At 46.6% G+C, this 24,476-nt stretch overlaps 1 protein-coding gene across 2 annotated transcripts in view; it reads right to left on the bottom strand.

Annotated features, from left to right (window-relative positions):
• LOC117501569 (retinoic acid receptor beta-like) overlaps positions 1 to 24,476 on the bottom strand; it is a 956,089-nt gene that overhangs the window by 37,845 nt on the left and 893,768 nt on the right. For both annotated transcript variants that reach the window (XM_034160474.1, XM_034160475.1), the window contains exon 7: positions 1,259 to 1,417. In XM_034160474.1, coding sequence (XP_034016365.1) covers positions 1,259 to 1,417 — 159 coding nt within the window. The remainder of the gene's footprint in view (positions 1 to 1,258; positions 1,418 to 24,476) is intronic.

Here is a 24,476-nt window from a genome sequence, read left to right as displayed (position 1 = left end):
AAATCACCCCAAAATGACAAGAAAATTAAAAATGGCTGACTTCCTGTTTGGAGTAGACCCATGGTGCAAGAGACTTTTTTGTACGTCTATGGAAGTCACACATGTGTACCAATTTTCATCTCCCTACTCCAAAAAAAACCCCTAAGGGGAGGGGTTTTCGAAATTTTCAAGGGGGCGCTATTGAGGCATTTTGCCCCACCCATGGGCGAGGACCCTATGAATTGTAAGAGGTTGTCGTGCTCGACCTGTGTATCAATTTTCATGATGATGTGACAAAATTAAAGCCGTCAAAAGGAAGAACGTAATTTCATGGCGAATGGTCAATATTCAGCACGCCGCCACACGGACGCCGTTACTCGTAACTTCACGGTGTTCATCACCTACGTTGACCAATTTGTTGTGCATGTTTTAGAAGTGGAATGAAGTTGATTGGGTTAAGTATGTGACATCAGGACCTCTTAAAGTAAAAATAGGACATTTCCCGCCGCCACCAGGGGGCGCTATGGCACAGGTGGGAACTTAAGATATGTAGACGTTCAGGGCGGAGCCCTCATCAAGTCCAGCAAGTTTGAAGGATCTACGATGAAGTATGTGGGCGTGACAGCCGTTCGAAATGAAATGGCGTGCTCCGAAAAGCTCGCCAAAGTTTGACGACCCCTAGCAGCCACGCCTTTTGACTTAATTAGAATCTTTTGATAACTTTTGATCACCATTGTGTTGTGATGATTTTGACCAAATTTGAAGACAATCGGATGAAATCCCTAGGACGAGTTTGTTCAAATGTAAGTAGTGAAAATGGCCAAAAATGGCAAAAATGTGCTCAAAATCGAAACTTGAAATCAAAATGGCCGAGTTCCTGTCAATATTTCACCATGACAGTAAGAGACTTTTTCGTGCATCCTGGCATGGTAAATATGTGGACCGAATTTCGTGAGGCTACGACGAAAAAAGCTCAATGCAGAGGGGTTTTTGAAAATTTCTAGGGGGCACTATTTCGCGATTTCGCTGCGACCATGTGTGACGCCCCCAAAATATCGAATTTCGGATCCGGTCGGATGACTTCGGAAAGTTTGGTGAGTTTTTGAGCACGGGAACAGGCCGAAATTTTGATTTCAAGAGTGAGAATAATAATTAATTAATAATTAATAATTAATGGCAAATGGAAAAGGTCATATGTGACTATCAAGCTTCAGATTTGTCGTGCTGATTTAGTGACAATCACCACAAGAAAAAAGAACAAATATGTGTGAAGCTGCACCTTTAGCACTGATGCTGCGCAGGTCTGTGATCTTCATCAGGGTTTTGGGGAACATGTGTGGTTTACTGGGCCGACGCTTCCTCACGTAGATCTTCAGAGCTTCCAGAAGTGGCTCCTGGAGCTGGTCCACCTTGGAAGGTTCCTCCAGGTCCTGACGGTCTGACACACACACACACACACACACACACACACACACACACACACACACACACACACACACACACACACACACACACACACACACACACACACACACACGGAGTATGCTGAGTTTACATGAAGCAGACGAGCTCACATTTTGCTGCAAGAAGCTCTGAGTCAGAAGTCTGTGTCAACACTTCAGATTACAAATACAAGAGAAACAAACTCCACTGAAAAGTTTTGTCCCGTTTGATTAGTTGTGTTGAGCAGACAGCAAAGTCTGCAAATTCTGGTTCTGTTAGTGAAGCTTATGGCTCGTGGTCGGCAATCACCTGAATTTCCTGTTTTTCTTGTTGTTTAAGGCTGACAAATTATACAGTATTTCTTGTCTTTCTGATGCCTGACTCTGTTTTTTTTTTTCTCTGTTTAAGGTGCAGCTCCATCCAGAGATGGTTGTGGTATTTGTGCTGGAGACCTTCCTGTCCTGTGCACCAACAGTATTTCCTGTATATTCGTTTTGTGAATTATTTCTGTAATTTATGTTTGTATCATGGCCCAAGCAGAGGGTCACCCCTTTGAGTCTGGTCTGCTTGAGGTTTCTTCCTCAGAGGGAGTTTTTCCTTACCACTGTTACTCTGGGGGTTAGTAAGGTTAGACTTTACTTGTGTGAAGCGGGGCAACTGTTTGTTGTGATTTGGCGCTATATAAAAAAATTGATTGATTGATTGATTGAAGCGCCTTGAGGCAACTCTGTTGTGATTTGGCACTATATAAATGAAAATAAATTGTTAAAAATTGAATTGAAATTGAGTATCTTTGATTACAGTAACAGTTTAGAAAACAGCATCTTTTTCTGCTCCCGGTAGGGGGCACTACAGCAGATCATCCTATTGTGACAGACAATGAATATTTGTTTGCAAACAAGCTAAATAATTTCTTTTGTTGATTTGATTCTGCAGGTCACTTTGAGAAATGTGTTGATTTAATTAAGACAGTCACACCTATGGATGCTGAGAGGATTGCCGTAACTGAGGAGCAGGTCAGGCGTACTCTCCAATGCAGTAATCCAAGAAAAGCCTCAGGGCCAGACCATGCTAGTGCCCATGCACCAGGGAATTAGCCCTTGAATGGCAATGTTTTCAGTTGTTCATCGACACCCACACCATACCACTAGCATGGAAAACATCCCACATTAGACCCCTTCCAAAAAAACAATGCCCCAAAGAATATAATGATTTCCAGCCAATAGCCCTTACATCTGTTATCATGAAATCACTGGAAAAGATCATTGTACAACATCTCAATAGGTCTCTATGGAAGCAACAAGATCCCTTCCAATTCACATATAAGAAGGTCGTAGTACTGAGGATAAAGATAAAGATAAACTTTATTGATCTCACAGAGGAGAAATTCGTGTTACGTCAGCTCTTAAAAAACACACAAGATGGGTGCAAGTAGAGGAAAATGTTCATCAAACAGCGTGTGCAAGGATAAGCAATAATAATAATACTACTTGTAACAGTACAAGACATAAGAAATGAGGTAGAAATAGAATATGTATGTATATACACACACACGCATACATACTTATATATATATATATATATATATATATATATATATATATATATATATATATATATATATATATATATATATGCACATATACACCGCATACACATATGCACACACATACCTATACAAATACACATATCCATATGCATATATATAAACTTGATTGGAATTGAAAAGGAGATAGGAGCATCTTCTTTACAATATGTGAAATGGAGTTTAGATGTGATAAGGTGACATTAGTGCAGGGATTTGTAAACGAGTTGTTATTGCACATGATTTGTGGACATATTAATATTGCTCGTGATTTGTGGACATATTATTACATGTGGTTATTTCAGTGTTATTGTACAGTCTGACAGCAGCAGGGAGGAACGACCTGCTGTATCATTCTTTCTTGCACTGAGGGTGCCTCAGTCTGTCACTGAATGAGCTGCTCAGCTCCACTACAGTCCAGTGCAGAGGGTGAGAGGAGTTGTTCATGATGGATTTGAACTTGGTTAACACCCTCCTCTCAGACACCTCCTCCACAGAGTCCAGAGGACAGCACAAGACAGAGCTGGACTTCCTGACCAGCTTGTTCAGTCTCTTTCTCTCCCGCTCTGTGCTCCCGCTCTCTGCTGCCCAGGGCCCAACAGACGACAGCACAGAGGAGAGCTGAGGCTACAACAGAGTCATAGAAGGTCTTAAGCAGAGGCCTGCTCACTCCAAAGGATCTCAGTCTCCTCAGGAGGTGGAGGCGACTCTGGCCTTTCTACAGGGCATAGGTGTTGTGAGTCCAGTCCAGTTTGCTGTTGAGGTGAACACCCAGGTATTTGAAACTGTCCACAGTCTCTATGTCCTCCCCCTGGATGTTCACCGGTGGGTGAGGTGGTGGTTTCCTCCTGAAGTCGATCACCATCTCCTTCGTCTTACTGGTATTGAGACACAAGTGGTTGTGCTCACACCAGTCCACGAAGTCTGTGATGACCGACCGGTACTCCAGCTCGTTCCCCTCAGACACACGACCCACAATGGTGGAGTCATCAGAGAACTTCTGGAGGTGGCAGCTGGCTGTGTTGTAGGTGAAGTCCGAGGTGTAGAGGGTGAAGAGGAAAGGCGAGAGGACGGTGCCCTGTGGGGCCCCGGTGCTGCACCTTACCACCTCAGACTGACAGCCGCGCAGCCGCATGTACGGTCAGTGAGGTAGTCGATGGTCCAGGTGGCGAGGTGTCCATCCACACCTGCATCCTCCAGCTTCCCCTGCAGCAGCACCAGTCTGATGGTGTTGAAAGCGCTGGAGAAATCAAAGAGCATGACTCTCACAGTGCTCCCGCCGGTCTCCAGGTGGGTGAGCACCCGCCGCAGTAGGTAGATGACTGCGTCATCTACCCCGATGTTGGGCCTGTAGGCGAACTGCAGCAGGTCCAGGGTGTCGCTCACCACAGTGCGGAGGTGAGACAAGACGAGCCGTTCCATGGTCTTCATGAGGTGGGAGGTCAGGGGAACTGGTCTGTAGTGGGCTGGTTCCTTGGTGTGCGGTGTTTTGGGACCCAAGACCACACAGGAGGTCTTCCACAGGGTGGGGACCACCCCCAGGCTGAGGCTCATGTTGAAGATGTGGCTGAGGACCTCACAGAGCTCATCTGCACAGGTCCTCAGCAGCCTCGAGGGGATCCCATCAGGTCCTGATGCTTTCCTCTGCTTCAGCCGCAGGAGCTGGCCTCTCACCTTGGTTGGAGTTACAGTGATGGGGGAGGGAGGGGGAAGCTGAGGTGTGAGCTGAGGTTGGCTGGTGCTGAATACAGTCCCGGGGGAGGAGGGACGGGGTCCGGGGTGCAGTGGAGGTGACTGGGGGGTAGAAGGTGGGGGGTCAGAGGGACTGGAGGGCTGGCTGCTGGAGACATGTGGAGAGCCAAGAGCAGGCAGGGGGGCAGGCGTGGAGGAGCCAAAACGGTTAAAGTAGCTGTTTAGTTCCTCTGCGAACTGAGAATCTCGATCTGCAGTCCTGCTGGCACCCTGCCCAAATCCAGAGGGAGTCTTGAGGCATCTCCACACGTCCCTGACGTGGTTCCGGCCCAGCTGCTCCTCCATCTTCCTTCCATACTCCTTCTTGGCTGCCCGGATCTTCCACTGGAGCTCCTGTTGGACTCTATGCTGCTCCTCTCTGTCTCCCGAGTTGAAAACCCTCTTCTTCTGGTTGATCAGGACCTTCAGCTCGGGGGTCACCCAGGGGTGGTTGTTGAGAAAGCACCGTACCCTCCGGGTGGGCACAGTGCTCTCCACACAGAAGTTCATGTAGTCAGTGACATACTGGGTCAGGCCGTTGATGTCTTCACCATAAGAGTTTTGAAACATGCTCCAGTCTGTGGTTCTGAAACAGTCTCTCAGCCTCTCAGTGGCCTCTTCAGTCCAGAGTTTCACTGACCTTTTGTGTATTGGTTCTCTTTTCACCCTGGGTGTGTATTGTGGGAGCAGATAGATGAGATTGTGATCCAAGCGTCCCAGCGGGGGGGGGGGGGGGGGGGGAGGTGTTAGCATCCTCCACATTGTCGTAAAAGACGTTCAGTATTCTATTGTCCCTGGTTTTACACGTGATGTATTGGGTGAATGTGGGGAGGGTGGCGAAGAGGGAGGCGTGGTTAAAGTCCCTGATGATGAGGAGGAGGGCGCGGGGGTGTTGTGTCTGCAGCCGCGTGACTGTACTGTGAATCCGCTCACAGGCAGCGGCGTTGTCCGCAGAGGGAGGAATATACACGCAGAGCGTGATCACACTTCCGAACTCCCGTGGGAGATAGTACGGCCTCATGCTCACCGCGAGTAGCTCCACGTCCGAGAAGCAGATCTGGTCTTTTACGTGAACATGAGCTGTGCTGCACCATCTCTCATTCACATAAACGGCAAGCCCCCCTCCTCTCTCTTTTCCGCTCTCCGCGGACGAGTGTGAAGCCGTCCATGTTAATGACCGAGTCGGTACATGTTCGTCCAACCACGTCTCCCTGAAGCACATGAGACTGCAGCCCTTATACAGCCACTGGAAACGGGTTAGCGCTGCTAGCTCCTTGGTCTTGTTGTGGAGAGACCTTACATTCCCCATGACCACAGATGGAATATAAGTCTTCTCTGCTTCGTCCGTCCACCTCTGCATCCTCTCCGTTTCTTCCGTATGTCTGCAGGTACGTATGTCCAGGTGCTCAGCATAGTGGGGACCCGGCCCACTGTCGTGGTTACACTGGTGCACCTCATTTCCAAACATCTTAATCAATCAAAAACATATGCCTCTGCTTCTTGATTTCTCATCGGCGTTTAACACTATTCAACCAGACTTAACTTTTAGCAAAAATGATTCAGTTATAGATTAATCCTTATATCATTTATTGGTACTTTTCTTTTCTCACAAACAAGGTTCAGCTAGTTAAGGTAAACAATACACTCTATCTATCTATCTATCTATCTATCTATCTATCTATCTATCTATCTATCTATCTATCTATCTATCTATCTATCTATCTATCTATCTATCTATCTATCTATCTATCTATCTATCTATCTATCTATCTATCTATCTATCTATCTATCTATCTATCTATCTATCTATCTATCTATCTATCTATCTATCCACTCCAAATACAACTAATGTTACCCTATATACTTCAGACTGTACTACCAGTCTGTCAAACTAGTTTCTTTTAAAATATTCAGATGATTCCACCTTACTGACCCTCTTCACAGATCATGATGACCCAACACTGTACCAAGGCAAGGCGGACTGGCTAGTTGAGTGGTGTGATAAAAACGCTGTTATTATTAATACTGTGAAGACTGAGGAACTCATATTTGGTAAACCAAACTACCATCTACCACCAGTAAAGATTCATAATGCAGACATTAACCAAGTCCAAGTCTACAAATATTTACAGTAGTGTTCAGAATAATAGTAGTGTTATGTGACTAAAAAGATTAATCCAGGTTTTGAGTATATTTCTTATTGTTACATGGGAAACAAGTTACCAGTAGATTCAGTAGATTCTCACAAATCCAACAAGACCAAGCATTCATGATATGCACACTCTTAAGGCTATGAAATTGGGCTATTAGTAAAAAAAAAAAGAAAAAGAAAAGGGGGTGTTCACAATAATAGTAGCATCTGCTGTTGATGGTACAAACTCAAAACTATTATTTTCAAACTGCTTTTTTAGTGATCCTGTGAATCACTAAACTAGTATTTAGTTGTATAACCACAGTTTTTCATGATTTCTTCACATCTGCGAGGCATTAATTTTGTTGGTTTGGAACCAAGATTTTGCTGGTTTACTAATGTGCTTTGGGTCATTGTCTTGTTGAAACACCCATTTCAAGGGCATGTCCTCTTCAGCATAAGGCAACATGACCTCTTCAAGTATTTTGACATATCCAAACTGATCCTTGATACCTGGTATGCGATATATAGGCCCAACACCATAGTAGGAGAAACATGCCCATATCATGATGCTTGCACCACCATGCTTCACTGTCTTCACTGTGAACTGTGGCTTGAATTCAGAGTTTGGGAATTGTCTCACAAATTGTCTGCAGCCCTTGGACCCAAAAAGAACAATTTTACTCTCATCAGTCCACAAAATATTCCTGCATTTCTCGTTAGGCCAGTTGATGTGTTCTTTGGCAAATTGTAACCTCTTCTGCACATGTCTTTTATTTAACAGAGGGACTTTGCAGGGGATTCTTGCAAATAAATTAGCTTCACACAGGCGTCTTCTAACTGTCACAGCACTTACAGGTAACTCCAGACTGTCTTTGATCATCCTGGAGCTGATCAATGGGTGAGCCTTTGCCATTCTGGTTATTCTTCTATCCATTTTGATGGTTGTTTTCCGTTTTCTTCCACGCGTCTCTGTTTTTTTTTGTCCATTTTAAATCATTGGAGATTACTGTAGATGAACAGCCTATAATTTGTTGCACCTGCGTATAGGTTTTCCCCTCTCCCATCAACTTTTTAATCAAACTACGCTGTTCTTCTGAACAATGTCTTGAACGTCTCATTTTCCTCAGGCTTTCAAAGAGAAAAGCATGTTCAACAGGTGCTGGCTTCATCCTTAAATAGGGGACACCTGATTCACACCTGTTTGTTCCACAAAATTGACGAACTCACTGACTGAATGCCACACTACTATTATTGTGAACATCCCCTTTTCTACTTTTTTTTTTTTTTAGTAATAGCCCAATTTCATAGCCTTAAGAGTGTGCATATCATGAATGCTTGGTCTTGTTGGATTTGTGAGAATCTACTGAATCTACTGGTACCTTGTTTCCCATGTAACCCAACACAGGGCAGAGTAGCTACCTAATCTCTGTGAGTGAGATAGATTATCTCGTCAATAGTTTTATATCCTCATTGAGCACAACTTTGGATGCTGTAGCTCCTCTGAAAAAGAGAGCCTTAAATCAGAAGTGCCTGACTCCGTGGTATAACTCACAAACTCGCAGCTTAAAGCAGATAACCCGTAAGTTGGAGAGGAAATGGGGTCTCACTAATTTAGAAGATCTTCACTTAGCCTGGAAAAAGAGTCTGTTGCTCTATAAAAAAGCCCTCCTTAAAGCTAGGACATCTTACTACTCATCACTAATTGAAGAAAATAAGAACAACCCCGGGTTTCTTTTCAGCACTGTAGCCAGGCTGACAAAGAGTCAGAGCTCTATTGAGCCGAGTATTCCTTTAACTTTAACTAGTAATGACTTCATGACTTTCTTTGCTAATAAAATTTTAACTATTAGAGAAAAAATTACTCATAACCATCCCAAAGACATATCGTTCTCTTTGGCTGCTTTCAGTGATGCCGGTATTTGGTTAGACTCTTACTTCCTCCAAACCATCAACATGTCTATTAGACCCAATTCCTACCAGGCTGCTCAAGGACTGTTTGTTGTGATTCAACTGTTTGTTGTGATTTGGCGCTATATAAATAAAACTGATTGATTGAAGGAAGCCCTACCATTAATTAATGCTTCGATCTTAAATATGATCAATCTATCTTTATTAGTTGGCTATGTACCACAGGCTTTTAAGGTGGCAGTAATTAAACCATTACTTAAAAAGCCATCACTTGACCCAGCTATCTTAGCTAATTATAGGCCAATCTCCAACGTTCCTTTTCTCTCAAAAATTCTTGAAAGGGTAGTTGTAAAACAGCTAACTGATCATCTGCAGAGGAATGGTCTATTTGAAGAGTTTCAGTCAGGGTTTAGAATTCATCATAGTACAGAAACAGCATTAGTGAAGGTTACAAATGATCTTCTTATGGCCTCAGACAGTGGACTCATCTCTGTTGTTGTGAAAGTGTAGGTACACGGACCCACAACAGGGGGCGCAATGAACGGACAATGGAGAAAAGTAAAGAACAAGTTTTACTGTTGTGAAAAGAGCACAACTAATACAACAATCAATAATTTGGAGGTGTAAGCCAAAATCTGCTGGTGTCGTGTGGGCAGGCTCGAAGGTAGGAGACGTCCGTCCTAGTCGAACCGGAACCACCCAGATCTCCTCTGCCACCGAAACCCAGAAGTACTGGAACCGCCAAGTCCCGAATTCCCAGGTGGCCACTGCCTTCGCTCGTCGGATCCGGTACTGCTGGCGGGAAAGAGCACAAACACACAGGTAGGGATGCGACCGCACCCAGTAGATGGAGAGGGGCGAAGCCGCCTCCACCTCTTGTTACACAGAAGCAGGAAAGGTGAGTACTTATCTGAGCAAGTTGCTTTCTGTAATCAGCTGTCCTGAAAAGGTTTAGCAAGGTTTATCTTTAGTATACGTTTGCAGAGAAGGATTACCTTAAACTCAAGGCGATATCTCGGCACTGAGGTGGAGACGCCGTCCTACTGATATACCTCCGTGCTGAGTGGAACAGCTGTGTCCAGTGATGGGTGACAGCTGTCACCCAGGCTGCTCCCATAAGGTGGCAGCGCCCTCTGGTGCCTGGAGCCCGCACTCCAGGCAGGGCGCCCTCTGGTGGTGGTGGGCCAGCAGTACCTCCTCTTCAGCGGCCCACACAACAGGACCCCCCCCCAACGGGCGCCTCCTGGCGCACGACCGGGCTTGTCCGGATGGCGACGATAGAAGTCGGCCAGGAGGGCCGGGTCCAGGATGAAGCCCTTCTTCACCCAGGAGCGCTCCTCGGGACCGTACCCCTCCCAGTCCACTAGATACTGAAAACCCCGGCCCATTCGACGGACGTCAAGGAGCCGGCGCACAGTCCAAGCCGGTTCCCCGTCGATGATCCGGGCAGGAGGTGGTGCCGGACCCGGGGTGCAGAGGGGTGAGGTGTGATGGGGTTTTATCCGGGAAACATGAAAAACTGGATGGATCCGCAGTGAGGCCGGAAGCTGGAGCCTCACTGCGGCGGGGTTGATGACCTTGAGGATCTTGAAAGGTCCGATGTACCGTTCCTGAAGTTTTGGAGAGTCCACCTGCAGAGGAATGTCCTTGGTGGACAACCAGACCTCCTGCCCAGGACGATACTTGGGGGCTGGGGCCCGCCGCCGGTCTGCATGTTTCTTCGCCCTCGTCCGGGCCTTCAACAAAGCAGAGCGGGCGGCACGCCACACCCGACGGCACTTCCGTAGGTGGGCCTGGACCGAGGGCACACCGACCTCTCCCTCAACCACCGGAAACAAGGGGGGCTGATACCCCAAGCACACCTCAAACGGGGAGAGGCCGGTGGCTGATGACACTTGGCTGTTGTGGGCGTACTCGATCCAGGCCAGGTGGGTACTCCAGGCCGTCGGGTGCGCAGCTGTCACACAGCGAAGTGTCTGCTCCAGTTCCTGATTTGCCCGCTCTGCCTGCCCGTTGGTCTGGGGGTGGTACCCAGACGAGAGGCTGACCGTGGCCCCCAGTTCCCGGCAGAAGCTCCTCCAGACGTGCGAGGTGAACTGGGGACCGCGATCGGAGACGATGTCTGATGGTATCCCATGCAGACGGACGACGTGGTGGAGCAGGAGGTCCGCGGTCTCCTGGGCCGTTGGTAGCTTCGGGAGGGCCACGAAGTGGGCCGCCTTGGAGAAACGGTCCACTACCGTGAAGACGACGGTGTTTCCCTGGGACGGCGGGAGGCCCGTGACAAAGTCCAGGCCGATGTGGGACCAGGGGCGATGTGGGACGGGCAGCGGCTGTAGCAACCCTGAGGTCCTTTGGTGGTTGGCCTTGCCCCTGGCGCAGGTGGTACAGGCCTGGACGTAGTCCCGGACGTCGGCCTCTAGGGACGCCCACCAGAAGCGCTGCCGGACGACTGCCACGGTCCTTTGCACCCCAGGGTGACAGGAGAGCTTAGAACCGTGACAGAAGTCCAGTACTGCAGCCCTAGCTTCTGGTGGGACGTATAGTCTGTTCTTTGGTCCGATTCCGGGGTCCGGGTCACGGGTCAGGGCCTCCCGGACGGTCTTCTCCACGTCCCAGGTGAGGGCGGCCACGATAGCGGACTCCGGGATGATGGGATCCGGGGGATCCGACGGTTCCGTTTTGACTTCGTCTTCGTGTACCCGGGACAATGCATCCAATCTTTGATTCTTGGTCCCGGGACGGTAGGTAATCCAGAAGTCAAAACGGCCAAAGAACAGTGACCAGCGGGCTTGCCTGGGGTTCAGCCGCTTGGCGGTCCTGATGTACTCCAGGTTCCGATGGTCAGTGAAAACCGTGAATGGCACGGCTGTTCCCTCCAACAGATGTCTCCACTCTTCGAGGGCCTCTTTCACAGCAAGGAGTTCCCGATTGCCGACGTCATAGTTCCGTTCAGCGGGGGTCAACCTGCGGGAAAAATAGGCACACGGGTGAAGGACCTTATCGGTCTTCCCGCTCTGGGAGAGCACCGCTCCTATCCCCGAGTCCGAGGCATCCACTTCAACCACTAACTGGTGGCTAGGATCGGGCTGCACCAGAACTGGTGCAGACGAAAAGCGCCGTTTCAACTCCTTGAACGCGGCTTCGCACCGATCCGACCAGGTGAAGGGGATTTTTGGTGAGGTCAGGGCTGTCAGGGGGCTAACTACCTGACTGTAGCCCTTAATGAACCTCCTGTAGAAATTAGCAAAGCCGAGGAACTGTTGCAGCTTCCTACGGCTTGTGGGTTGGGGCCAATCTCTCACCGCCGCGACCTTGGCCGGATCAGGGGCGACGGAGTTGGAGGAGATGATAAACCCCAAGAAGGACAAAGAAGTGCGGTGGAACTCACACTTCTCGCCCTTCACAAACAGGCGGTTCTCCAACAACCGCTGTAGGACCTGACGGACATGCCGGGCATGAGTCTCAGGATCCGGGGAAAAGATGAGTATGTCGTCTAGGTACACGAAGACGAACCGGTGCAGGAAGTCCCGCAAGACATCGTTTACCAATGCTTGGAAAGTCGCGGGAGCATTAGTGAGACCGAACGGCATGACCAGGTACTCGAAATGACCTAACGGGGTGTTAAATGCCGTCTTCCATTCGTCTCCCTTCCGGATCCGAACCAAATGATACGCATTCCTAAGATCAAGCTTGGTGAAGATTTTGGCTCCATGCAAGGGGGTGAACACTGAATCCAACAAGGGCAACGGGTATCGGTTGCGAACCGTGATTTCGTTCAACCCCCTGTAATCAATGCATGGACGAAGCCCGCCATCTTTTTTACCCACAAAAAAGAAACCAGCACCCATCGGGGAGGTGGAATTCCGGATCAACCCGGCAGCTAATGAGTCCCGGATGTAGGTCTCCATTGATTCGCGTTCCGGCCGTGAGAGGTTGTACAGCCTACTGGACGGGAACTCACTGCCTGGAACCAAATCAATGGCACAATCATATGGGTGGTGGGGAGGAAGCGTGAGAGCCAGATCCTTGCTGAACATGTCAGCGAGGTCATGGTACTCCGCCGGCACCGCCTTCAGATTGGGCGGGACTCGGACCTCCTCCTTAGCGTGGGAGGCGGGAGGAACCGAGGAACCTAGACACTCCCGATGGCAGGTCTCGCTCCACTGTACCACTACCCCGGACGGCCAATCGATCCGGGGATTGTGCTTTAGCATCCAGGGAAAGCCCAGAACCACACGGGAGGTGGCCTGAGTCACAAAGAACTCGATCACCTCCCGGTGGTTACCTGACACCACCAGAGTTACTGGAGGTGTCTTATGTGTGATCGGTGGGAGTAGGGAGCCATCTAGTGCCCGAACCTGTACAGGCGAGGTAAGAGCCACCAGAGGGAGCCCTATCTCCCTGGCCCATCTGCTGTCTAGCAGATTCCCTTCAGAGCCCGTGTCCACCAGTGCTGGGGCCTTCAGGGTTGAATCCTCATACAGGATCGTGACTGGGAGTCGTGTGGCAATGTGGGTGTGTCCCACGTGAATGTTTTGGCCCACCCCTGGCCCAGTCTCTAGGGGCGGGCGTTGGAGTATAACCACTCGGGGCAGTCGTTTGCAAGATGCTCACTCGAGCCGCAAACAAAACAAGCTCCATAGGCCCACCTCCTTTGTGCTCCAGGTGCCCTAAATGTTGCCCTGCTCGTGTCCATAGCTTCGTCAGCAGGGGGAGCCGTAGGCGCACGGAGCGCAGGAACAGAGGAGCGTGGGGAGGGCGGAGCTCGGTCGGAACCGGAAGGGAGAGGGACGACGCGTGCCTGGCCACGCCCTTCGCCTCGTTCCCGACGGCGTTCTTCTAGCCGGTTGTCGAGTCGTATGACCAGATCGATGAGCCCATCTAAGTCCCGCGGTTCGTCCTTCGCCACCAGGTGCTCTTTTAGGACCAGTGACAGTCCGTTTACAAAGGCGGCACGGAGGGCAGTGCTATTCCAGCCGGATCTCGCCGCCGCGATGCGGAAGGCGACTGCATAGGCAGCTGCGCTCCGACGCCCCTGTCTCATTGACAGTAGCGCGGTTGAAGCGGTCTCTCCTCTGTTGGGATGGTCGAACACCGTTCTGAGCTCCCGTACAAACCCATCGTATGTATGAAGGAGCCGTGAGTTCTGCTCCCAGAGCGCTGTAGCCCAAGCGCGTGCCTCCCCGCGAAGCAGATTTATTACATAAGCTACTTTGCTAGCGTCAGTCGCGTACATCACGGGACGCTGTGCGAAGACGAGCGAACACTGCATCAGAAAATCCGCGCACGTCTCCACACAGCCTCCGTACGGTTCTGGAGGGCTTATGTATGCTTCTGGGGACGGAGGAAGGGACCGTTGAACGACCAGTGGAACGTCACTTTCACGCGCAGGGTCCTCGGGAGGGAGAGCCGCAGCGGCGCCCGGAGGGCGCGCCTCCACTTGTGCGGCGAGAGCCTCCACCCTGCGGTTTAGGAGAACGTGCTGCTCGGTCATTAAATCGATTCGAGAGGTGAAAGCGGTGAGGATCCGCTGCAACTCACCGATTACCCCTCCCGAAGCCGCCGACGCGCCTTGTTCTTCCATTGGCCGTTCAACAGCCGGTTGACGCCCCTCGGGGTCCATGACGCTGGCCGAGATATCCTGTTGTGAAAGTGTAGGTACACGGACCCACAACAGGGGGCGCAATGAACGGACAATGGAGAAAAGTAAAGAACAAGTTTTACTGTTGTGAAAAGAGCACAACTAATACAACAATCAATAATTTGGAGGTGTAAGCCGAAATCTGCTGGTGTCGTGTGGGCAGGCTCGAAGGTAGGAGACGTCCGTCCTAGTCGAACCGGAACCACCCAGATCTCCTCTGCCACCGAAACCCAGAAGTACTGGAACCGCCAAGTCCCGAATTCCCAGGTGGCCACTGCCTTCGCTCGTCGGATCCGGTACTGCTGGCGGGAAAGAGCACAAACACACAGGTAGGGATGCGACCGCACCCAGTAGATGGAGAGGGGCGAAGCAGCCTCCACCTCTTGTTACACAGAAGCAGGAAAGGTGAGTACTTATCTGAGCAAGTTGCTTTCTGTAATCAGCTGTCCTGAAAAGGTTTAGCAAGGTTATCTTTAGTATACGTTTGCAGAGAAGGATTACCTTAAACTCAAGGCGATATCTCGGCACTGAGGTGGAGACGCCGTCCTACTGATATACCTCTGTGCTGAGTGGAACAGCTGTGTCCAGTGATGGGTGACAGCTGTCACCCAGGCTGCTCCCATAAGGTGGCAGCGCCCTCTGGTGCCTGGAGCCCGCACTCCAGGCAGGGTGCCCTCTGGTGGTGGTGGGCCAGCAGTACCTCCTCTTCAGCGGCCCACACAACATCTGTGCTTGTTCTGTTAGACCTCAGTGCTGCTTTTGATACTGTTGACCATAAAATTTTATTACAGAGATTAGAGCATGCCATAGGTATTAAAGGCACTGCGCTGCGGTGGTTTGAATCATATTTATCTAATAGATTACAATTTGTTCATGTAAATGGGGAATCTTCTTCACAGACTAAGGTTAATTATGGAGTTCCACAAGGTTCTGTGGTAGGACCAATTTTATTCACTTTATACATGCTTCTCTTAGGCAGTATTATTAGACAGCATTGCTTAAATTGTCATTGTTACGCAGATGATACCCAGCTTTATCTATCCATGAAGCCAGAGGACACACACCAATTAGCTAAACTGCAGGATTGTCTTACAGACATAAAGACATGGATGACCTCTAATTTCCTGCTTTTCAATTCAGATAGAACTGAAGTTATTGTACTTGGCCCCACAAATCTTAGAAACATGGTGTCTAACCAGATCCTTACTCTGGATGGCATTACCCTGACCTCTAGTAATACGGTGAGAAATCTTGGAGTCATTTTTGATCAGGATATGTCATTCAATGCGCATATTAAACAAATATGTAGGACTGCTTTTTTGCATTTGCGCAATATCTCTAAAATCAGAAAGGTCTTGTCTCAGAGTGATGCTGAAAAACTAATTCATGCATTTATTTCCTCTAGGCTGGACTATTGTAATTCATTATTATCAGGTTGTCCTAAAAGTTCCCTGAAAAGCCTTCAGTTAATTCAAAATGCTGCAGCTAGAGTACTGACGGGGACTAGAAGGAGAGAGCATATCTCACCCATATTGGCTTCTCTTCATTGGCTTCCTGTTAATTCTAGAATAGAATTTAAAATTCTTCTTCTTACTTATAAGGTTTTGAATAATCAGGTCCCTTCTTATCTTAGGGACCTCGTAGTACCATATCACCCCAATAGAGCGCTTCGCTCTCAGACTGCAGGCTTACTTGTAGTTCCTAGGGTTTGTAAGAGTAGAATGGGAGGCAGAGCCTTCAGCTTTCAGGCTCCTCTCCTGTGGAACTAGCTCCCAATTCAGATCAGGGAGACAGACACCCTCTCTACTTTTCCATATAGTTTTTGAAAAAAATAAAAAGGACCTATACTTTATTGACAGCCTTGTATATACGAGGTCTGTCCATAAAGTATCGTACCTTTTTATTTTTTTCAAAAACTATATGGATTTCATTCATATGTTTTTACGTCAGACATGCTTGAACCCTTGTGCGCATGCGTGAGTTTTTCCACGCCTGTCGGTGACGTCATTCGCCTGTGAGCACGCCTTGTGGAAGGAGTGGTCCCGCCCCCTAGTCGGATTTTCATTGTCTGGAAATGGCGGAATGAAAAGGACTTTTTTTCCATCAGAATTTTTTCAGAAGCCGTTAGAGACTGGCACCTAGAAACCGTTCGAAAAATTTATCTGGCTTTCAGTGAAAATTTTACAGGCTTCACAGAGAATAAGGACTTTAACTACAGGTTTAAGGACCCCTTTAAAGGACGGTCGGTGCGCCGCGCTGCGAGCTGCGATGATGCGGCACAAACCAATCAATTCAATCAATCAATCAATTTTTTTTTTATATAGCGCCAAATCACAACAAACAGTTGCCCCAAGGCGCTTTATATTGTAAGGCAAGGCCATACAATAATTATGTAAAACCCCAACGGTCAAAACGACCCCCTGTGAGCAAGCACTTGGCTACAGTGGGAAGGAAAAACTCCCTTTTAACAGGAAGAAACCTCCAGCAGAACCAGGCTCAGGGAGGGGCAGTCTTCTGCTGGGACTGGTTGGGGCTGAGGGAGAGAACCAGGAAAAAGACATGCTGTGGAGGGGAGCAGAGATCAATCACTAATGATTAAATGCAGAGTGGTGCATACAGAGCAAAAAGAGAAAGAAACAGTGCATCATGGGAACCCCCCAGCAGTCTACGTCTATAGCAGCATAACTAAGGGATGGTTCAGGGTCACCTGATCCAGCCCTAACTATAAGCTTTAGCAAAAAGGAAAGTTTTAAGCCTAATCTTAAACCACTGGATCATTTCTAAGCTGATGGCTCTGTGGATACGAGACCGTCGTGTGCTCTTTCTCTGGTTATCACAAGAGCTGGACATCAGCCATTTTCCGGCAGATTTCACTTTTAACAAGAGATTTTGTCATGGAAAGCTGTGCGGCGGCTTCGCGCGTCACGACCGATTCGCTGATGAAGCGAGACAAAGGAACACCTCCGTTTCGGAGTGTTAGAGGACAAGTTGGGACATGTCTATCTCGGCTTTCAGTGCTTACCAGTCGAGTGAGTATAAAAGAACTTGTGGAGAGCTATCTAATAGACAACGTATGTATATATATATATATATATATATATATTTTTTTTTTTTTTTTTCAGTTGAAGTAGTTTACAGATTTCACTTCAATTACAGATCAATTACTGCAGGAAATCTTGATCACAAACCCTATTACTGTAAAAATGTTTTTTTTTGGGGGGGGGGGGAGGGGTCACTACAGCCGGTCAGGTGGTCGTCAGCTGCAGCTTCTGGTGTGATGTGCCTGGTCCCGCTGGGTTTGTCCCGCTCTGGGGACAGTGGCAGGTGAGGAGTTTGACCGGGACGGTTCACCTGTTAAATGGTAACGTAGGTGTCAAACTCAAGAAGGACAGAAAGCTCCCCTGGACACTCCGGTAAAGTTAGAAATATTCACAGATTCGAAGTTCACCGATCAACAATCTTAAGAGAAACATTGTAGAAAAACAAATACTAGTTTCTGACCTTATTTTTATCCATACGAGCTGTCCTCTGATCTGGAAAAATAACAATGATCTGAACGAATGACTGAGAAACAGAAGCTTGGGGACCGTCTACAAATTGCAAAAACAAAAAGAGACACTTGAAAAATATTCAGTAAATTCAGGTGTCGTGTCACCAAATTCACTGAACACATCAGTGGTCTCCTGCTGGTTATACTACACCACTCAGTTTGGAAAAATGTGCAAAAATGTAATTTTATTGCTCATTTTATTACTTATTTGAATGAAAAAAAAAATCACTAAAATTCAATTTTTCCAAACTGAGTGCTGTAGTATAACCAGCAGGTGAACCTCAAAACTTTGAATATCTTTCTAACTTTACCAAAGTTTCCAGGGGAGGTTTCTGTCCTCCCTGAGTTTGACACATATGTTACCATTTGACAAGTGGACAGTCCCAGTCAAACTGGGTTGCCGGAGCAAGTCACGCACAGCAGGACCGGGCGCATCACACCAGAACCGAGAGCTGCTCAGGACTCGCCTCACCGCCTCACTTGCTGTAGTGACCCCTCACACCCCCAAAAAATCATTTTTGCGGTTTTAGGGTTTGGGATCAAGATTTCCTGCAGTAACTGATGCATAAACTGAAATCCATTTAGCACACGCGCAAATGCACCAAACTCCTCCATGACCACACCTCCATCTGAATATGCAAATTTATACAAATAGTTTGGTTTTGTCATGCTGACGGCACCATAAGTGTGAGGTGTAGTGTTGTTTGTTGATGTCCACTGTTGTCTCTGTGTTGTGTTTAAAAATTTAAGGATTTTTAGAGACAACGTGCAAAAACAAGAAAATCTGTGGCACAGTCTGTCTGCAGCCAAACTGTGCACTCTAACTTCTTTGTGAAGAGAACATGCAGGCTGCGTTCTCACCTCCTCTCTGCCCCCCTGCTGCATGCACCTGACACAGATATTCCTGCATTGTCATGACGCCGAAGCAACTCGAAGCAGACCCCGTGTGAAAGGGCCTTAACCTTACCAACCCCCTGAGCAAGCACATAGGTGACAGTCATAAGGAAATCTCCCTCTGGTGATAGTGGAAAAGAAACCTCAAGCAGAGCAGACCCAGAGGGCTTACGCCATTCTAACAGTTACAAGGTTTTTACAGATTGTACAAGAGTTTGTTTACAAACAGACAAAACAGAAGGGCAACAAAAACAGAGTCCTTAATATAAAATTCAGTGGCGTTCATGTTGGGTCTGTAATATATAATGTCTAGCACCGGCAGGCTGCACTCCAGGACCTCCGATCAGTCATGGAACAGGTGTGGCATCCCGAGGTCAGCCTTGGTAGTGCTGGGCCAGGATCAGTCAGTAGTGCTGTCAGTGCCTCAGAGAGAGAGAAAAAGAGCAGAATCAGTCGGCCAGAAAAACTGCACCTAAGGTATGGGATCACCAGCAGTAAAATGACAGGAAAGCAAACAGAATACTAAGGTGATCATCATCCATGAGCCCTAAGCTTTCCTAACAGCCCCAGAATTCCAATGAATTGAGGCAGAGACCTGTTGAATTGCTAATAAAATGAGTTAAAGGGATAGGAAGCATAGTTCCGTACTAAATGTTAGGGTCCTGTTGGGGTTTTGTGTCTGATGAGGGTTTTGTTGTTTTGGTCTGTCCTTCACAGACCAAATCATTTATTTCCTTGTGTTATGTTCTCTGCATTTTCCACCTTCTTTGTCACAACTTAGCATTCATTCTCTGCATGTGCTGTAATCATCTTCAGTTCAAGTAGTGTCTGTGTTCTGTCTGTTATCAGGGTTTAGTTGGCTTAGTCTGTCTAAGTCTGTTGTCTCTGTTTCTCTCTGTCTCCTCTGTTTCCCTCTCTGTCTCCCTCCGGTGTTCTCCTGGGTTCATTGCATGTCCTCTGCAATTACCTGCACCTGCTGTATGTCTATTTAAGCCACTTTTGTTTGTCCATTTTCTTTCATGACTCAGTGCTTTGGTTTCCTTTGGCATCCTGCTCACTCCAAGTCCCTGCAATTTCTCCTCCTGTCTTGTGGACCTGTAAATACACAGTCTGGCTTGCACTTTATTTCCTGCTGTGTCTACTTGCTGGAGTAGATTTATGGCACTCTCCCTCAGTTGAGGAAAGAAGAGTTTTGTTTTTTCCTCCTCCTCTGTTGAGGCAGTATTTGGACTTTGTTCCTCTAAACGTTTTTGTCCAAGAATGTTGCGCATCTGTTTAATTAATACTCACCTGGCAAGAGTGTTTTGTTCTTTGGGTGAACTGCACCAATACTAAAAGTGATATTTGCGTTTTTCTGCACCAATACCAAAGACGATATGAGTTATTCAAGAAGATGTTTCCTGAGTTTCCTGCACTTATATTTAGAGAAAGAATCCTGAGTTTTGGTTTGCACTTCAAGAGGATATTACCAGAGTATACTGAACCTCTATTAAGAGAAGGAATTCTGAGTTTGGTCTCCTGCATCTGAAGAGAGTTCCTGAGTTCCTGTCAGCACCTTTTGAGATAAGCTTTAAATTTGTTTGCACATTATTTTGATTTATTCTTACTGGTGTTAAAATAAACTGTTCATTCCTCCATCCCATGGTCCTGACTGCTCTGCATCTTGGGGTAAATTCCCTGATTCTGTTTCTGGCACCATCACAAACCAAAACACTATGCCAGTATGCTACCATACGAGAGGGAGAATAGATGTGTCTTAAGTCTGGATTTGAAAGTCCCCACAGAATCTGACTGTTTTATTGACGCAGGGAAATCATTCCACAAAACAAGGGCAGGATAAGATTCAAGATTCAAGATTAGTTTATTTGCCATTTGTAGTTAAAAAACACATAGGAAATGATTGTGCAAAAAGCTCAGTGCATCACACACAAGGAAAACAACATTAGACGGACATGGAACAAATAATCACATAAAGACACACTGACACTGTGAAATACAAAGTACAGAGATCAAGTTAAAAGTTAAGATCAAATAAATAAAATAAGATAAGGTGCTGTAGTCAGGCTTAAAGTGCACTGTTCAGACTGATCACAGCGTGTGGGAAGAAGCTCCTCGCATAACGAGAGGTCTTACACCTAATAGAGCGATACCTTCTTCCAGAGGGAAGAAGCTCGAACGTGTCTCTTCCAGGGTGGCCAGAAGGATCATTTATGATCTGAAAAGCTCGGTTTAAGAGTCTACTTTTGTACAGAGCCTCCAGCACAGGCAGATCACAGTTCACAGTTTTTTTTGGCTGAGTGGACCACCTTATATAACGCTCTCTTGTCTTTGGCAGTAATGTTTCCAAACCAGACAGTGATGGAGCTAACAAGAAGACTTTCAATAGTGCACTGATAAAAATTCACAAGGATTTTAGAGTTCATGGTGACTTCTCTAAGTTTCCACAAGAAGAAGAGACGCTGACGAGCCTTTTTAACAATATTTGTGGTGTTTTTGTTCCAACTAAGATCATTAGACAACGTCAGCCCCAGAAATTTACATTCTTCCACAATTTCAACTTTAGAGTCCTCAATAACGAGAGGTGAATGGCTGTTATTTCGACCGAAGTCAACAACAAGTTCACAAGCTTTAGAAGTGTTCAGGAGCAGATTATTTTCTTTGCTCCAATCCACAACTTTCTGTACCTCAGCTGTAACAAGAATCATCTGTAAATGGCGGTTAATTTCGTTTATGGCGAATGATGAAGTTCTGACACGCTACAGCTTGGTGCTTTATTTTGAAGACCTCCGTTTTCTTCTTCTTCTACTTCCTGTGCTGCCGACGTTAGACATTACGCTCCTGTCTTGTCGCAACGACATGTTCACGTCACGCACGAGCTGGTAAAACATGTGAACAAATTAATTACTTATCGTGTTATGTATTAAAACCTAAGAAAGGTATTTATTGTTGTTTGCTCTGTGTTCTGCATCGTTTATGTTGCATGTAAGGACTGTCCCTGTGAGATGTGTGTGGAAGATAGGCTGCTAGCAAACGGAGCTCAAACTTAGCGCCCTTGGAAGCAGAAGGCGGTAGGAGGGGATGATTTATCCATAAAAATGAGGGATTTGTTTTATTTATTGTTCTTATTTCAACAAGAGCTGTAACTCTGGTTTGAAGGGTTAATTTCTTGTGAAATGCATTATTTCAGTTTATTAAAGGACTGGTGTTAAGGCTAAAATGTGAATATAATTCTATGCAATATTTGTGAAATATGGTGCTATGGAAATTTAGGTATTTTTGTGTCCATTTCATAGTTTTCACGGTGTCAAATGTCAGTCAGTCAAAAGGGGAGGAGAGAAATTAAAGCTGCACCAGTCGAAGCTCTCTGCATCTTGCTTTATTATTCCAAGCGGGTCGCTACAGTGAAAACTCCTTTCCGGCTACGAGAGACCTGCCATCCCTGCAGAGAAGCTGATGCCACCTCACCTGAGATCCAGCTACCAAACGGATACCAGCCTGCTGATTCCGCTCACGTCGATATCCTGCACAGGCAAAATCAAAAAGGACGGCACACTGAAGGTACAACTACGGATGCTAAAGGGACTTTGAGTGCCAAGGAGCAAAGAGGACGATTTACATACGCACGCACAAGCTTAAAGCATAACTGAAATGCCTTATATCGTTTCGAGGTCGAAATTAATTTGAGAGTTGATTTCTAAGATATAACAGTGCTGAGGTGATGAATATTTCAGGACAAATGGAATGTGTTTAGGGATAATAATTCATGATATTTCTGTTTATGAGTGAAGCTCTTTGCTATTAATACCAGCAACACTCATTTACAACACTTGTTACTGTTTCATGCTAAGAATCCCTTTGAATGTCCATCATCTGTGAATGCTTGATTATAGATATTACTCTGTGGTAAAGGATAGCTACAGCTCATAGGTGTGAATTCAGGCATAGGACAATCAAAGCCACGTCAGACTTGAAACAGTCGCACAAACAAACAAGATGTCACTCCCACCAGAAGAAACAGACAATCCCACAGACACACCATTCAGGTCTAGCTCACGTGAGAGGAAGCTAACAGAGAAAGGCCAAGAAATGCGTAACCAAGACTCCAAAAAACGTGAGAAAATATTCAACAAGGCCTATGACTCTTGGAAGCTAGTAGCAAGAGAAACTAGGACAAGATTAAAAACCCTCTGCTCATTAGGAGACCTCAATAAGTTACAGGAAGATATTCAAGCAAAGTACAATGCTGTAAAACTACAGTATGAACCTATTCTGCATAACAGTAGCACCACGCCAGAAGTTGTCAAAAAAATGGATGCGTGTGTTATGTTGACAAAGGAAATTTGTGATCTCATAAGCAACCGTCAAGAGACTATTGATGAAGATTATAACGATCAACTTGAAAAGGAAAGAGTAAGAGAAACATTAAACAAAATTGAATATGGATCTGTCTTTGGCTTATCTAAAACTGAAACTGTCGTCAGAGAAATCAAGCAAACGCTCCGGCTCAGTCAGTGCCTACGGCAACAGAGTAGATGCAGAAGCAGAGCTTGCTGCTAAGCTGGAGCAATTAAAAGCCAGAGAAGAAATTCAAGCACAACGAGCACATCTTCACAAGTTAGAAAGTGAATGGAGACTTAATGAGACAAAAATGTTGTCAGAAATGAAGCAAAGAGAGGTGGAGATGCAACGACAGTTGGAACAAGAGAGAGCAAAACTGCAGCAGTTACAAGCAACAAAGGAAGTTGCTATAGCAGCAGCTCGTGTGAGAGCATACGATAGTTTTGAAGGTTTTGAGAACCAAAATGAAATTAATGACACAACTAGCTCAGCTCACTATAAGATAAAAACAGAGCCTCTGCTGAATCCAGACGCTGCTTCGTTCCAACCTCGCCAAGCAATTCCTGAAATGACAGTGACCCAGGAGTCTGTCAGTTTAGCACAAGCAATTGCTAGCTCATTGAGTATGAACCGCTTGCCAGTCCCTGAACCCACCACATTTAGTGGTGACCCTTTACAGTTTACAGATTGGAAGATGTCATTCATGACTCTGATTGACAGAAAACCACTTCCAGCGAGCGAGAAAATGTTTTATCTCAAAAACTATCTTGTCGGAGAGGCGCGTAAAGCTGTTGAAGGTTTCTTTTATCGAAATTCAGAGAATGCATACAATGGAGCATGGAAAGTTTTACAGGACAGATATGGGAACCCATTCATCATACAGAAAGCTTTCCGCGAAAAGCTCATGAAATGGCCAAGGATCAGCACAAATGACGCACTAGCACTACGGGAGTTTGCTGACTTCCTACAAAGCTGCAAGGAGGCAATTCCACATATAAAAGGATTAGCTATCCTTAATGACTGTGAAGAAAACCACAAGTTGCTCAAAAAACTGCCGGAATGGATCGTACGAAAGTGGAGTCGAATTGTTGTGGATGAACTTGACACATCTGACAGCTATCCAGATTTTGCATGCTTCACAGAGTTCCTCAGCAGAGAGGCACGGATAGCTTGCAACCCAATTGCTTCTCCACTCTCGATAAATTTCAAACCTGTAGATGACAGGATCCCAAAGAGAGCCAGAGCTTTCAACACAAGCACACAATCAAAG

The sequence above is a fragment of the Thalassophryne amazonica genome, chromosome 20 (genome assembly GCF_902500255.1).
Source record: "Thalassophryne amazonica chromosome 20, fThaAma1.1, whole genome shotgun sequence".
In the NCBI taxonomy this organism is placed as follows: Eukaryota; Metazoa; Chordata; class Actinopteri; order Batrachoidiformes; family Batrachoididae; genus Thalassophryne; species Thalassophryne amazonica.
The sequence above is the reverse complement of the archived record's forward strand: the minus strand, read 5'-3'. Positions and strand labels throughout refer to the sequence as shown.